The following is a 15,342-nucleotide window of genomic DNA, read 5'->3' as shown; positions in this document are numbered from 1 at the left end:
GTGAAAACCATCTTTGTGTTATTTATTTTCTCCTTTCTCCCCACCTTCTTTTCCTGAAACTTCTATTTAACAGACATGAGGTTTTTATTCATTTTCCTGCAACCGCTGTTTGGACCCCTGCTTAGATCACTTACTTGATTTTTGACAGGACCTTTTATTAAATTTTACTTATTCATTGAACCGATTGTGTGTGTGTGTGTGTGTGTGTGTGTGTGTGTGGTATTGGGGTTGAAGCATGGTCTAGCACCGTTCTACCACTGGGCTGCATTCTCAGCTCTTCAGAGTGTTTGACTTTATCTTAGGCTGTTTGTAAGTAGCTGTTAATTTTGGATTCACAAATGTAATCCCAAGTCAAGCATCATACAAACCCAGCTCCAGACCTGTAGGTATAAATGTAAAAGAAGGTACCGCTGGCTCTTTCAAAGAATCAGAACAAGAATACACATTTGCAATGATAACCAAAGATCTTTATTCCTGTCTTTAATTTCATACAATCACATTGGAAAAATAGTTGTGTCTACAAATGTACTTTCAGCAAAGGAAGCCAATAAGACAAAATATCGTTGTGAGTGACTATGGGAGAAGTATTTACTACTGGAAATCAAGCACTCCATTTAGCTTCTAGTTTACACATCCATAGCACACACAGAAAGGGAAAGCCCCAGATTGGATGATGGGCTTTTCCTAGCTGAAGCATCTCTGAAGTAGCCTTTGGGAATTGCAAAGCCTAATGGGAGAGATGAATCGTGAGAGATGGAGTACCTATCACTGGAGAAATACAATTCTGAAAATCCTTTTGTCACATATCTCTTTTATCCATAATTTGTTATTCCCCTTAGATATTTTGCCTTATGTAACACAGCAGCCTATCTGCTTAGCATTTAGACTTGTTCACACTGATTATCTGTTCTGCTCTGTTGAATAGTTAACTACATGCTATAAATAAACACATCAATTTTCCTTGATTGCTACCCTTGCAGAAAGCTTCAGATAATTGCAATTAATCTAGTATCTACCTATCATTAAATATATTTTTCTTTGAAAGAATATATAGCATATGAAATTATAAGCATTTCATGAGCTACAGATGAATTTTAGAATGCTCAAATAATATTTACAATGTAAACATCACAGTTATTACATAAACGAAACCACAATATTCACAACACATTTTATTTGGTTTTGCTATGGAAGTTTTTTTCTTGAATTAGATATGTAGAACTCATAATGTAATCACGTGGTTGTTTTCCTTCAAGAATTCTAGAAAAAAAGAGAGAGAATTGGTGCTTTAAGCAGAAACAATTATTACATTTGTATGATATTAGCTTCATTCACTCACTTAGTAAATATCAATTTCTCTTGCCCTTTATCAACAGCCTATGATAAGATTGTGTCTAGCTGAGTCAAGAGAGACCTTTCCAGAACACAGACTGTTACAAAGGAATGGGAGGGTGAAGAAGCTCTCTCCTTTTAATCATTAACGAAGAAGCATTTGTACCTTTCCGGGGTGGACTGCATGTAGGAGGACCTGCAGGATTTCTCCAAAGTCACCTTTCCATTATAAACATGGTCTTCAGTAAATGACCTTACGCGTCACAAGAAAATCTACATTTATATTTTAGTGTCTGCCATATTCTTTATCTGGCAGAAACAGTCCTCTTACAAAGCAATATTATTTCTTTCTTTCAGTGTTGGGCATAGACACCAAGGCTTTTTTGTAGGCCAGGCAAGTGTTCTACCACGGAGACTTCCAGCCCAGCTCTCATCCTTGAGCCAAGGAATGTCTACATATGATAATATTGTTCTGGCAAGCTCCTTGCCCCATGCTTCCTTCATAGACAAAGAGATCCTTAATCTAATTGATGGAACAAAATACCCTTGTAGATGAATTCTGAAAACTTGTTTAATCCTGATAGCTCTCTTAAAATCTTAGATGACCACACCAGAAATTAAAGTGAGACTGAGTTGCCATTGGCCCACACAAAGCTATTTCCTCTCTTAGCCAAGACTGGAATTCTGCCTACTTTCATGTATTAGAAACCAAGTTCTGCTGGGGCTGGCCATTCCCATCCATTTTATCTTTTCTTGGTTACTTCCATGCTAAGTGGTTCTATCAGAAGTCATTTTCTCCAGAGCCCATTGAAGAGAAGTGTACTGACTTTTTTTTTTAGGCACTTTTTATTTTCAAAAAAAAAGTTAATATATAAACATCTCATTTTCTCAAAAAATTCTACAGCTATACAGTTGCTTGCTCTGATATTTGCATAGGAAATTACCACAATACAAATATAAGGGACGAAGCAGCAGAGCAGCAGCCGAGTTATGACTTTTGACACAGGTATACAACATTTTTTTCCTCTTGCCAAGTATTGTGAATGGGTTCCGATAAAATAATGAAATTATTAGTGAGTTTACATAACTCATAAAAGAATATATCTTATATCCACATTTATATAAAAACAGTTGTGAAAACCAGACTACACCACTTCATAAAAGAAAAAAAATACTTTTTTCTTTTATTTTTTCTTATTAAAAAAATCTTCTGCAGTGAACATTGCTGCAGAGTCTCTTCTTACTTGACAGGTCAAACTTTGATTTTTTGTCCCATGAAGTTTGCTATGTTTGAAGGAATAAATTAAACCCAGAATAGCTCAATATATCTTAATGTGCTTCTGTGACATTTCTTCACATTTAACTGAAGATCTAGCAGGCAATCTTTGGACTAAATCTTAAGTTAATAAAAGCAGCATGACTCAAGTTTCAAAACTAAGACACTTTCCCTCAGCGTGTGACTCAGGATCCTCTGTGTTTGAATTTCACATGGGAGAAGGGTAAATAGGCCAGAAGTACCCTACAGAGGCCAAACTCTTTATGGTGAACGATAACTTTGTCAAGATGAGAACTGAGCATGTAGCACCTTAAGGCATTCACTGAGGTGGGCTCTGCCTCCGGTAGAGATGTTATGTGGGCTAGATAGTATCTCTGCATAGACGGTGTTGTAGCCCTAAGATGTTTGTACCCACTGACTTGCTCCTGCACCTATTCTTCACAGTAGCTGTAAGGACACAGTAAGGGCACACAGGCACACTCACCTCTGATCTTCAGCTCTGCCCAGAGGACTCTTCCCATCATTTCTCCAGCTCTTCAAGAAAGTCTGGAGAATCTCCCTCACTGCTACAGACCAAAAGGAAAACGCACCTGTTAAAAATCTCAGCTGAGGAATGTTCCAAGGAAACAATTATAACACCATGACTCGGTGATTGCTGACACTCTGAAAGACACACTGGGGATCGACAATGGTTTCTGCAGCTAGTGATTGACCATGAATTGTTCTGAGACCATACTATCAAAAATCAAAAAAGCCTTATGGAGCCATCATTTAGTGGGCAAGGAGGATACACTTGTCTGGTTTCAATTAAATAAAATTATGCTTAATACTCAGCATGTAAGCAAAGGCAACTGGAGTCAAAGCATTGGATTTCCTGTCCCTGTGTCCAATATTTACATACTATACAGACACATACTTTTAGAAACAGAACACACAGATGCATCATGGATAAACGTGATAAGACAGGGTTGTTGGGTATAAATATGCATGACAAAATCAATAACTGTACTTTATATATTTTAAAAGTGAACACTTGATTAAACCACTCCCTGATTGAAAATAGCCATTGTTTTAAACTCTGATGACAGTTAATTCAAATGAAGCAACCTTTAAACCGTAGAGTTTCCAGGTCAGCGTCCCCAGAAATTTTGTTTTCTAGTGGCTTTGGGCTGGCATTCCTGCATCAGTATTTTAAAACGTATGATGAAGCCTGACAGCAGCCAAAACTGAGAATGAGTAAGAAGTTCACAGGGAGCAGACAAAAGCACACAAGGTGATGGAGAAGAACCAGAACAGTCTCCAAATAGAGCTTAACTGGTGAAGGTTATCTATGTCTCCACATCAACGAGTTATCTTTCCCCTACCTCCTCTTTCCATTCAGGATGGAGTTCAGGTATTTCTTCACAGCCATTTGCTTCCTGAGGCGGGTGTAGTTATCTGTGAAGACGGCATCAGAGTGTCGTTTGATTGGCACAGGATCTTCCGAGATGCTGCTGCTAAAGAAAGCACAATCAAAAATGATGGTAAAACATCAATAAGAAGTAGAAGACCGAGTCTGTATCTTTTCCCCCTGAGTTTAGCTCGGTTTGACTAGTTTGTAAATTTTTACGAATTACTTAGGAAAAATATATTTACAGTAAATAAATACCAAAACCTCTATCTCACCCTAGATAGGTCTGATGTGTTTTACTCAATGACATGAATTATTATTTTTTTCTTAACAAAGAAAGAACATTATCAAAGAGTTGTGAGCCTTGAACAAGGTAAATAAAATTCTAGAAAGAAAAATAAAACTTGTTGATGGAGTGTTTGTTAAAAAACAAGCAAGCAAACAAACAAACAAACAAACAAAAAACAAGTACTCTTTACCTGATTCGTTTGCCAATGAGTGACTCAAGGTATTTTTTGGCAGAAATCTGACCCAGAAGTCTGCTGTAATCGCTGGTGAAAACTCCATCAGCATGCCTGGCATTTCTAAAGCAAGGGAGCAAAGACAGTGATTTCCCGGTAACAGTTTCTTGTAGAGACATCCTAGCTTTTCAATGGCAAAGAAATCTGCTCACGAAAACTTAAGCATAAAAGGAGATCCCTAATGCCATAGCAAAAGGGAACTCTTGTCACCTGGAGCACGATGTAAGCTGTGTGTCTCTAGTTCCACACCTTGAAAAAAATGGGCCGGTTTAGATATATACTTTATTTTTGTTCCATGGTAGGATATTTCAAATTAATTTTTCTAATCAATATTGAACTAAAATTAATTTATAGTTTCTACATATCTGGGTAGTTTTTATGTTGCCTTAAGTAAAAATATATGCAATGAAAAAATGTGTTAATTGGTCAAACTCACCAGTATTCTATATCTTTTGTTACTCTTTTCCATCAAAGTAATGTGTGTGGGGGGTAACAAGTCTGTCACAATAGAGAAGATCTTATGTCTATTAGTGTACTTTGTAAGTACATGGGAAACCTTCTATACTTGGTCTTCAGTGTGACATCTTTGGTCTGTTCTGCAACACTACTCTAGACAAGCAGTTGCAGGAGTGGACAGCACTGTTGTATCCCTTGACTCTTATCATGGGGGCTCTTTCCTTTGTAACTGTTCCCTCATGGAATGCTAACTGCTTCAATTTTATCTGGGCTTTGTCTAATAATCTGAGCATAATGCTCAAAAGAGCATAAATAAAGATAAATAACATGTTTAGACATATAGAAAAATTACATATTTATCCTGCTTTTTTTTTTTACCACCTTTCCATATGGATAGCTGAAAAAATTGCTACAGATATTAACCAGACTGAGAAGTGTCATTAAAAAGCTATCCCTTTAAAAGATAAAACTAGAATATTTATTCTTTCAGATCTGTTTCCTAAGTAAGATAAACAAGAGTGAACTTACCTCGACACATCATAATAGGGTGTGTCATTTTCTGCTAAGGGATTCTGCAAGATGTCGGAGTCTGCTTTTAAAGAGACTTGGTCAGGGTCACCTGCTCCTTCAAACTGCACCCTGTCATCCAGCCTATTAAGGAAAAGAAAAATTCCACTAGTCATGAAATAAAGTTTTTTCTTGCAGGTGGTATTTATGGTCTGGCAACTACTTGAAACCAGAGAACAAACGATTGGAACATATCCGTTTGCAAGATACAGACAGGAGAATTTGACTCTATGGCTTCCACGTTTAATGAGGATATAAGTAGTAATTTTGTGTGAGCTCACAAAAATGATGTCATTCAGCTTGTCCAAGCTTTCTAAACCAAACGTAATTTCCACTTAATTCAATTCTAGTGAAGCTATAAGCAAAGCACACTGTCCCGGTGTATGTCACGCTGTCCGTTTGTGAAGCAGCATTAAGAGGTAGAACAATTTATACAAGATATAAACATATCAAAAGCAAATATTAAACACAAAACCTGATACTTACTCATAGAAGTGGTGGCATTTAGTATCCATTGTCCAAATACATGATGGAAGCAATGTGCAACCTGCTTGTCTTTTTCTAGTCCCCTAATGTGTGTCACAAAGATTTACATCTCATGGTATATTTCTCTTTATTGATCAACCCAACAGATATGCACATTTGAGAATGGTTATTCCAATATAGTGAATGTAAGGACTCCCTCTAGATCCTTATGCTTTGTGTATGAGCACAGACTGATTAGAAATATATGATGCTGTACTGCAAAATAGGAATTTCATTTATGATATATGGCATATAACCTACTTGTTGACGCATGTGTATTTTTAATGCCACTGCTCTATTAAAAGTGTGTGTGTGTGTGTGTAGCTTGTGTGTGTGTGTGTGTGTTAAACATTGGGGTAAACTTCCAAATGGTTTCAGTTCTAGGGCACTTTGATATCTCTGGGAGATGATGTAGCAGATAGTAAAAGTGGCTATCCATGGGCCTGATGCTGAGCAGACTGTGAATTCCAGCATTCCTGTGACTTGTTCATCTGCTGAGATACAGGCATTGGGACTCTAGTTGTCAAATGATATGGAAGCGGTAGTATGTTATACAATTTCAGGGAGAACATTAGTACTGAGAGACTACTCACTTTTCTGAACATAAGAACAGGCAAATAGTCAAAGACATGATGATTTACCTTTAGATAATAGTGATCCTGTAGATTAGACCGCTTAAGTATGAATTGACTATTAGCATAAGTCTATCTTATTTTAGGTTAAGTTGATGCATGTAAAGTATAAACTTTATTATATCAAATAGTAAAGCTAAGAATGTTTTGGTTCAAATAGAGAATACTATGAGGATTGTATACATGCTTCCTCATGGTCCTTATTATTGGCAGGGTGATTCTTTCTAGACTGACTTCTGTTCAACAGAATTTCATGTGTGTATATCTCATTGACAAAGTACTAATATTATAATCGTTTTTATTAAATATAAATTTAAATGAAGTTTCTCTACTGGAAACAGAACAGGCCTGAGATGAAAATAGGAAGCTGTTAGCTTCTAACACTAGTTTAGAAATGGGATCCATCTGGTACGCAAGACTGGCCACTGATGTTGGATTTTATGTACTGGAGGTGAAGTCCAGAGTCCAGAATAAGTTCTTTTTTATTTTAATTGGAAACGAATTTGCTCAACACTACAACCAAAATATTGAAACAAATAATATGTGATTTGAAATGCAACACTCTCCAAAATAACATGTGGGAAATCTCATTTAGATGCAGAGGGAATGCCTGCCTACTTATCTGAAGTGAAAGCCACTTTCCCAGAAGGAGACTTACCTCACTACAGAAGGTGGTCCAAAGAGAGGCCAGGCCAGCGACTGAGAGAACAGCACACTGAAGAGTATCAGGAATGCCGGGAACTGAGGCTTGCTTCTGGCTTCCATCGCGGTGCCTCTGAAAAGAGAAAGGGTGCTGGCTCTCCCAGCCATACTTGGCAACATTTCAGAGGGTCTAGCAACACCACCCGGGGCTCTTGCCAAGTTGAAAAATGGTCATTTCTCTTCAGGAAAGAGTCAAACTTACTGGCATAAGATTACTTTGTAAAATAACGCTAGTTTTCTAGCACTGGTTTGGAAATGGAATCCATCCCCAGGATAAAGGCATTTGAACACCGGCTCAGCTCCCTTTTGTCTTTCCCTCTGCAGGCACTCAGTTAGTTAATCTTAGTGTGTATCCAGGGCCGTGCTTCTGTTGTGCTGGAGGCAGATAACTTTAGGCTCTGAGTTTTGATAACAGAGTTGTCATAGCATAATGTCTTTTCTGTTGAAGGAAACAGCTACAAGGAATTTGTTGGGTTCCCCCCTGTGATTGATGTAAAACTGGAGTGCTACCTAATTAATTCCCTTCTAGCCAGTTATATTTTAGAGTTTGCATGTTCATAGTACATATGTGTATATAAAGTATAGATTTGTATCATTAAGGCAGAAATCTTGTATACATATTACATCGTAATTCTTATTTTCTCTGCATTTGTTATAGATACCACTGATATGTTATTTTTTTAAACCAAGGCCCAAGCAAATTTATTCAAGGATAAAACTTAATGCCCTCAGAGTCACTTGGCACTGGAACAAGTTTTTCCAGGAAATCAATTTATATGCCTTTATCTGTAGAGCCCATGCATCCTGCATTCGATCTATTCACATGTTCTATTTCTAAACACCGTCTAGCTAACACAGAGATCTTCAAGGGTTTTGCCTCTTGTTACCTACAAAAGTCATAGCACTTAAAAATTAAATGATAAAGAAAGTGAGTGCTTTCTAGGCTTGATCTGCTTAGAAACAGAAAGAAAAGCTCTTTAAACGCAGATTGAAGACCCCCCAAACAAATGCATCAAGCCGAACACTTTGCTCAAAACCCCACACACAAGCAAACTCGTCTTACTTTATTTTTTAAAAGGCAATATTTAATGAAGGGTTAAGCAGGACTAAGAATCCTCTAAGCAGATGGGGTCATAAGAGAGAAATTGAGGCATTTCTATCTTTATTCAGTGACTTGTCATGATTATTGTATTTGGCTATTGCAAAAAGACGAACACTGTAAAATTCTGTTTAAGAGAGAAATTTTCACAAACTCCTATTCAAAGTCCCAGTGACAGAGAGGAGAGGAAGAAGGGGAAGATTTTGCTTACCCTTGGTTGTTTCCTTCAGGCAGGGCTGCCTTTCAGGCTTTGTGGCAGCTGTCTAGGGTGCTGAAGTTCTGCTCTGGAGAAGGCTCCACCAGTCTGTTCCTGGTTCCTGGGGAACGGTTGGCTGGAGCTGGCTAGTGCTCTGCTGTCCAACCTGACCAGCATCTCAAAGTCTCTCATTTTATAGGGCTTGTGCTTAGGGCTGAGCAATCAGAAGGCTCCCCGAAAGACGTCACAATAGTGATCCCATGGGATGAACAGGTCTTGAAGTTCTTATTAAATTGTCATCATGCCTGATTTATATACATTTATAGCAAACAAGTTCAAGAGAGAGGAAATGAACGCTTTAGAAAAAACAAAACGAACAGTACTTAGCTGGATGTGCAATGCTTTAATCTTTACTTAGCTGTGATGAACTAGAAGATGGTTATAATGTTATAGACCGGGCCTAGGAGTACCTTAGAAAATCAGGACTTTCTTCAGGATCAAATGCAGAAAACTTGTGTTGTGCTTAGAGTATCATTCCTCTTTTCTACAAAGTGTCAATTTCTTTAATGTCTTTTTAAAAACTTTATGCTGCTTATGCATATCTGAATTAAAGTTTTCTAGAAACCTACTCTAATTTAAAAAGCAGCCATAAATGATTTTGCATCTTTCTATTATTACATTTCTTTTATGTTGAGTCTAATCCTCAGGGAGAGGGGTTCCATTAAGTGTCTAAGATGCTATAGTATACACGCTGTTGTGTAAGCCATGGCACCAGCACTCTTCTACACTTTGTTTAAAATATCATAATTCCCACTCCTTCTCTTCACCCACTATATCAAATATTCCAAAAATAAATAATGATCAGACTGTATACTCCAGGGACTGAATCTCTCTTTCTCTTCAAAGGCATTCTCCTCATTTTATGTCTTTGCATAATGTTGAATCACTTTGTTTGCCCTCAAAACTCACCCTACTTCAGAATTTGAACACCTCCAACTCAGTCGCTTTATATAAAGGTGATTTCAAAGGATCAGGGAAAAGAGCTTTGTAGAGTACTGTGATGAATGCTTCATTTCTTTTTGTTGATTTTAACCTCAAAGTAGCCTGACATACATTTAATTGGGACTTAATGTCAAAATGCAGCTATCCTAAGAGTATCATGGAGAACAAAGGCAATGTCCATTCATTTAAAAGTCCTGGTGTGTGTGTGTGTGTGTGTGTTTTATTAAGTATATCCTCAGGGAAATATAGCTCTCAATTTTCTTTACTTTATTGTCCTCTAAGATTTTAGTCTCTTTTTGTTGCACTGAGGGCCGGCCAATGCAGTGAGAATTATCTTGCTAGAGCTTAATCATATTTTCTAATCCATTTACAAGAAAAATTAAACGAATTAAATTTCAAAATGTCTGGAATTTTGTTGTCCAGCTGACAGGTCTGACTTAAGCCAGAGTTCCTGTGGCTTAATTCCAGGAAATCTTTTTTTTTTTTTTTAACCAGTTGTTACAAACTAGAGGTTAAAATAGTTTTCATATGGATTTTCTTTTTTTATCCTGAGATCATTGTCACCAAAACCCTCGGTGAAACAACTTCATTGAAAAGAAGCACCAGGAAATAAATAGGTTAGGTATCACGAAGAACTCCATCCTGGAGGAGAAGCAGCAGCAAAATCACATCAAAGCTTCTTATCAGTGGTCTAAGGAAGCGTGAGGCAATAAGAACAGTTTCTCCCATCATCACAATAGAACAAAATAATACAGAGAATTTAATTTTATTTTTACCTATCAAGGAAAATAGACTAAATCAAAGAATCAGTTCTTGCTACAGATTTAAACAGGACATAAACTCATAGAATCACAGCACCATCTGCAGTTCAAAGTCTTAACTCTCAGATTTAAACAACAAAAACCCCCACGTTTCTGTATTTTGTTTGTTTTTTAAAGAAATAGGGAGAAATCCAGAGATCCATTGACCAGCTAATGTAGATTCTTTTTTCTTATGTTAATCATAAGGAAAATGACTATATAAAATTTGTCATGAGTAATCTATTATTATAATACCTAGTAAACAAAAAGCCAAATTTACTGTTTAGCTCTGCCTCTTCCTTACCTTTCAATACTTTGTTTTCCCACAGTCTCTTCACCTGCTTTCCCTATGCAAGCAAGCCTGCTCAGCACAGCATAGAAAACCTTCACCCATCTACATAGCAAAGGCAATCTATTCCTGTTCCAAATAAATAAGCGGACTTCTGCAGTAGCTCTTGCATTCCTCCCGTGTTTACCAAAGGCAAGGAGAGTGGAATCCAGTTTCCTGAGGGTCTGTCTTTCCATAAAAGGCCAGCCCTATTCTGAAATTGTCACCAACACTCTTGGTGTTAACATGTCAGGTAAGCACGTAGCTTGTAACGATATCAGCATCTCCATTCCCACTTATTGTCAAAAGAACCAAAAGCAATGTCAGTGAACTGTAGCTCTGTAAACTAAATGGAGGTCATGTGGAAGTGAATCTGAAGATAAGGCAGAAATCCACGTTCACCCTTATTTTGTTTCTGCAAAGGGCTAAATGAACACATGGTCACTAGGGGGAATGGATGCCTCCCTGTGGCTTATGCCTGTGTCTGTGATACCTATGTCTGTATAATTCACCTGCATGCAACCTCAGCTGGAAGACCTTATATCTTGCCACCCTAGGAGGCAGGAGCAGTGAAGCCTACATGTAGGACCAAGGAGACACGCCCAGTTGCCTTTTATATGTAAGTTAAGAGGAACATTTATATCTTTAGAAGATCAAAATCATAAATGTATTTGGGACACATAAAAATTATATAAAATTTAAGCATCCATCCTCCTATTTTGTTGATTGGACCATGGAAATGCTTGTCATATACATCCATGCTGTGGCTTCTTTTGAACTACAACAAACAGCTTGAAACCTTCAAATCCTGGTGATCCCTCTGATCCTTCATTGAATAAAACTTCTTGGGGCTGGAGAATTAACTCAGCAGTTAAAAAGTTTAGCTCCCAGCACCCACATGGCAAGAATATACTTGAAATTCCTTTTTCTTTTTTACTGCATTATTAAGGTGTTTTGACAATCATGTGAGCTAATGTTTTGACATGTGCATGCACTGTGTAAACTTCAAGTCAGGATAAGCTTATGACCTTAAATATTTATTATTCATTTATGGTGAAGATATTCAAGGAAATTTCTTTCTGATGTTGTCTGCCTGCCATTTACCACAGCATGGACACAACATGGTTATTATGTTAAATGACACAGGCAAGGCACAGAAAGACAAGAGGGACATAACCTCACACGACCGATCTAGAGGTGATAGCATGGAAGTTGATTAGGACGATTTCCAGAGACTGAGGGCTCAGGGGGAGGGAGAGAAGGTTGACCACTGGGTGTTAAGATACAGGTTAGAAAGTTTGGACTTAGAGACATGTCCCAGAAAAGACGGTGGGTTCCCAGCCCATTCCTGTCTGCTGTTTGGCATCTTGTCCGTGTAATCTGCTTTTCCATCACAAGCCCCACAGCACTGGCCCAACCAACTAGAGATTAAAGCCCACAGCATCATGAGCCAAACATAAATCTTCCCTCTGTGTAATTTGATTACCGATGCTTGAAGTTTGAGTAACTAACTAAAGAAATTTGAGTAGCTAATCCTTTTTGCTTGTAATTCTTTTAACTTTGACAATTCAAATTTCTTTTCAGAATTCTTCTATTCTTGTTATGCTAGTGATTTGGTGAAAGTCATGTAACAGTAACAGTTAATTTCCTCTTTAAATTGTGCTGTTAGAAGTAATTTTATGTTCTGACATTTCCTAATGAATGTGGTGGCTCATTTTTATTGTCAACTTGCTCCACTAAGAAAGTAGTTGGGGCTTTTCTGAGGCACAGCTTTTAGTATATTTGTGAGCACATTTTGAGGGAGGTTTTACTGAGGAGAGAAAACCCACCCTGAATGTGGGCAATGCCATCCCATGACAAAGGTAAGTAAGGTAAGCACCAGCATTTATCTTCTGCTTACTGACTGCAGATGAAATGTGCTCAACTCTCTCATGATTAGGTTACTATGCTTTCACTGTCATGACGGATGCTGAATCAGAGTAAACCTTAAGTTCATTATTGTTAGGTATTTGGACACAGAGATGAGAAAAGTAGCTAACTTAATTAATCATAAGCAACTGGAAACATGGTGATTTCGGGACATGATGGCAAACAACCTCTCCCCTGACTCTAAAACGTCATTACCCATCTTCCTCAGAGATGCAGGGACTCCTACAAAGATTATTCACTTCAGAACCCCCCCCTGCTTTAAAGTTAAATGAGAATTTCTGGGCTATGAATTCTGTGTGTCAAAGATATATTGTTAAAGTTGTTTAACAGAAACTTTTCTGAAAGTAGATTTGAGAGAAGAGGAAATGGTAGAGAAATTACAACTTCAGAGAGTGGTAAGATGAGAGAGTTTAAAGAGGGAATAATAATTCAAATAAATATTTTTATAATTAAAAAGCAAACTTGATTACCTTCACAGTCACTGGTCCTATATTCCCTCCCACTCCAAGCCCACATTCTCAGTAGTCAGTCTTTAACCCCGTGTTCTCCTAGGTTTACTGATGGATGAAATGAGAAACAGTGATGTCTAGTGGCTGGTTTGAAATTTCTGCCATCTACTGTTCAGGTGAACAGGCTCTGTACCATTGCACCCATTCTGCACAGCAGAAGAACTGGTGGTATGGCATCTCTATGCCTTGGGAATGGTGAGAATTGAGGGTCAGGGTGAGGACACCTACACCATCTACTAAGTTTGAGACCGAACAGTAGAGGGCAGCATGGCTTCATTTTGTATCTAGATTCCATAAGACACAGCAAGGCAAGTAGAAACACTCAGTAATACACAGGAAAGGGAGAGAAGGCAAACCAGTAAATGGCAGAACTTTAAATCTGAAAATGATTGAATTTGCACATGAATAATAGGAATAATAAGATTACACTTTGTGTGGAAACAGAAGTTTGAACAAATACTTTAATGCTGCATAAGCTGTGAATATTTATCCTGCTACTTGGCAGTAGCTAGGAGGAGCCCCCCAGGACTCTAAATCACATGTAGTATCAAACATAGCTTAAAAGAGTCAGAAACCTGGTCACAGAGCTGCATCCTGGGATAGGTTTCCCTTGTCCCTGTGTTCCCAGCCATCTTTGTTCTGGTCCATCTTTGGCAATTCTAGCCAATCTCTAATATTGGCATCAATGTCATCCTTAGACAAATCTTTAAAGGCTTCTGCATAGATGCATGGACAAAGAAAGGCCGTTTTAGCTCCCAGGAAGCTGTCAGAATGATGAGCAATTGATTTTTGAAGCCTGTGGTTGAAACATAAATAAATGAGACTACCATTCCAGTCCTTGATGTTGCCCAAGTTCCTTTAGAAGAGGAGGCTGGATTCAGTGCTGGTACATATCCAGAGGAAAGGTCAGTGTGCTGTCAGAAGCCCCACACGAGATCATGACTGGCGAACTTGCCAGGCATGAGTCAACTCTAGGCACAGAGACCCAAGGCAAGCATAGCAGCATATTTCCCCAGCTCCTGTCACTTCTCCCTCAGGAAGGATACTCTGAACTTCTAGGAAGCACACGCTGTAGTATATTTGATCAATCCATCTTGTCTTAATCCCCATTCTAATATCCTGTATCTGAATCATTTTAGGGCTGCTTTTAGTCTAGGAGACCAATGTCCTCATCCTAAGTCAAAAAATCACAGTTTTCAATTAGCGGGGGAAAAAAAAAGAACTTAAGATGCTACTGTTTTGAGAAATTATAGCAACTCCGCATCCAAAAAGGGTAGACATCATTGCACGACGATAAAGTGGGCCGTGGAGTCTTCTAGTGAACAACCCACTGAACAGAGAGCATGCTCTAACAACAGAAATGGTAGGCGCTGTGGGGGAGAGGATATGGTCACATTGCTGCTTGATCACTGGGGTAGTTTTGGGTTTTGTTTGTTTGTTTGTTTGTTTTGTTTTTTGTTTTTTTGTTTTGTTTTTTCCTGCAGCTACCAGAAGTTGCTACCCATTAAGTAGAATACTTGAACTCTGGAACTGGCACGTGGGAGATGAATCTTCGTTGGAAAATTGTAGTACCCCTTCCTGTAAAACTGGGCTGCTGCTTGAAGATCCTGCTAAGGATAAGGAGTTTCCTTGACCCTGGGGCACTGTGAGTGTTCCATGTAGCTAAGTCACACTTGTTACTGGTGCTCTCCCTTTCTTCTCTTGTTTAGAAAGTGGACACATCTAGTAGCCACATCCTGAAAAAGGAGTGAAATAAGGGGACTCTGACACCTGAGGGGTTTGTGTATTCATTCCTGTCCAGTTAGCTTTAACTTTCAACTTGACGTAGCTTACAGTGATCTGAGAAGAGAGCTTTGATTGAGAAATTGAGTTGCTCTTAGACCCTGCATACACATCTTGGGGGGGGGGGGCGGGGATGAATCGTGATTGTTACGGATTGTCTTGGTTGATGTAGGAGAACTTGGTCCACAATAGGCACCAGCCTTTCCCCAGGCAAATAGTCTTGAACTGTGTAAAAAAAAAAAAAAGGCAGCTGAGTAGATGCCTTCTTCTTCCTCTTCTTCCTCCTCCTCCTCCTC

At 38.4% G+C, this 15,342-nt stretch overlaps 1 protein-coding gene across 2 annotated transcripts; it reads right to left on the bottom strand.

The window, feature by feature from the left end:
* Positions 1 to 800: 800 nt before the first annotated feature.
* On the bottom strand, positions 801 to 8,956 carry Vip (vasoactive intestinal peptide). 2 transcript variants are annotated; one of them, XM_021175307.2, is made up of 7 exons: positions 8,712 to 8,956; positions 7,358 to 7,474; positions 5,504 to 5,626; positions 4,478 to 4,582; positions 3,973 to 4,101; positions 3,093 to 3,174; positions 801 to 1,260 (listed from the first exon to the last, which is right to left on the bottom strand). In XM_021175307.2, the coding sequence occupies exons 2-6, from the start codon at positions 7,462 to 7,464 to the stop codon at positions 3,129 to 3,131; spliced, it is 510 nt and encodes a 169-aa protein (XP_021030966.1). In that variant the 5' UTR covers positions 7,465 to 7,474; positions 8,712 to 8,956; the 3' UTR covers positions 801 to 1,260; positions 3,093 to 3,128. The 2 variants fall into 2 exon arrangements, with proteins under 2 accessions (XP_021030966.1, XP_021030964.1); XM_021175305.2 differs by having other exon boundaries at positions 3,973 to 4,104; positions 8,712 to 8,949.
* Between the last annotated feature and the right edge of the window lie 6,386 nt (positions 8,957 to 15,342).

Source organism: Mus caroli, chromosome 10, assembly GCF_900094665.2.
Source record: "Mus caroli chromosome 10, CAROLI_EIJ_v1.1, whole genome shotgun sequence".
In the NCBI taxonomy this organism is placed as follows: Eukaryota; Metazoa; Chordata; class Mammalia; order Rodentia; family Muridae; genus Mus; species Mus caroli.
This window is presented reverse-complemented; position numbering and strand designations above follow the sequence as displayed.

Bases quoted from the DNA above. Each gene is read 5' to 3' on its own strand.
- Vip (XM_021175305.2), bottom strand. From the start codon at position 7,464: ATGGAAGCCAGAAGCAAGCCTCAGTTCCCGGCATTCCTGATACTCTTC. The intron at 4,105-4,477 runs GTAAAGAGTACT...TGCTTTCTTTAG, and splicing joins CTCATTGGCAAACGAATCAG to CAGCAGCATCTCGGAAGATC. The intron at 3,175-3,972 runs GTAGGGGAAAGA...TTTGGTCTGTAG, and splicing joins ATCCTGAATGGAAAGAGGAG to CAGTGAGGGAGATTCTCCAG.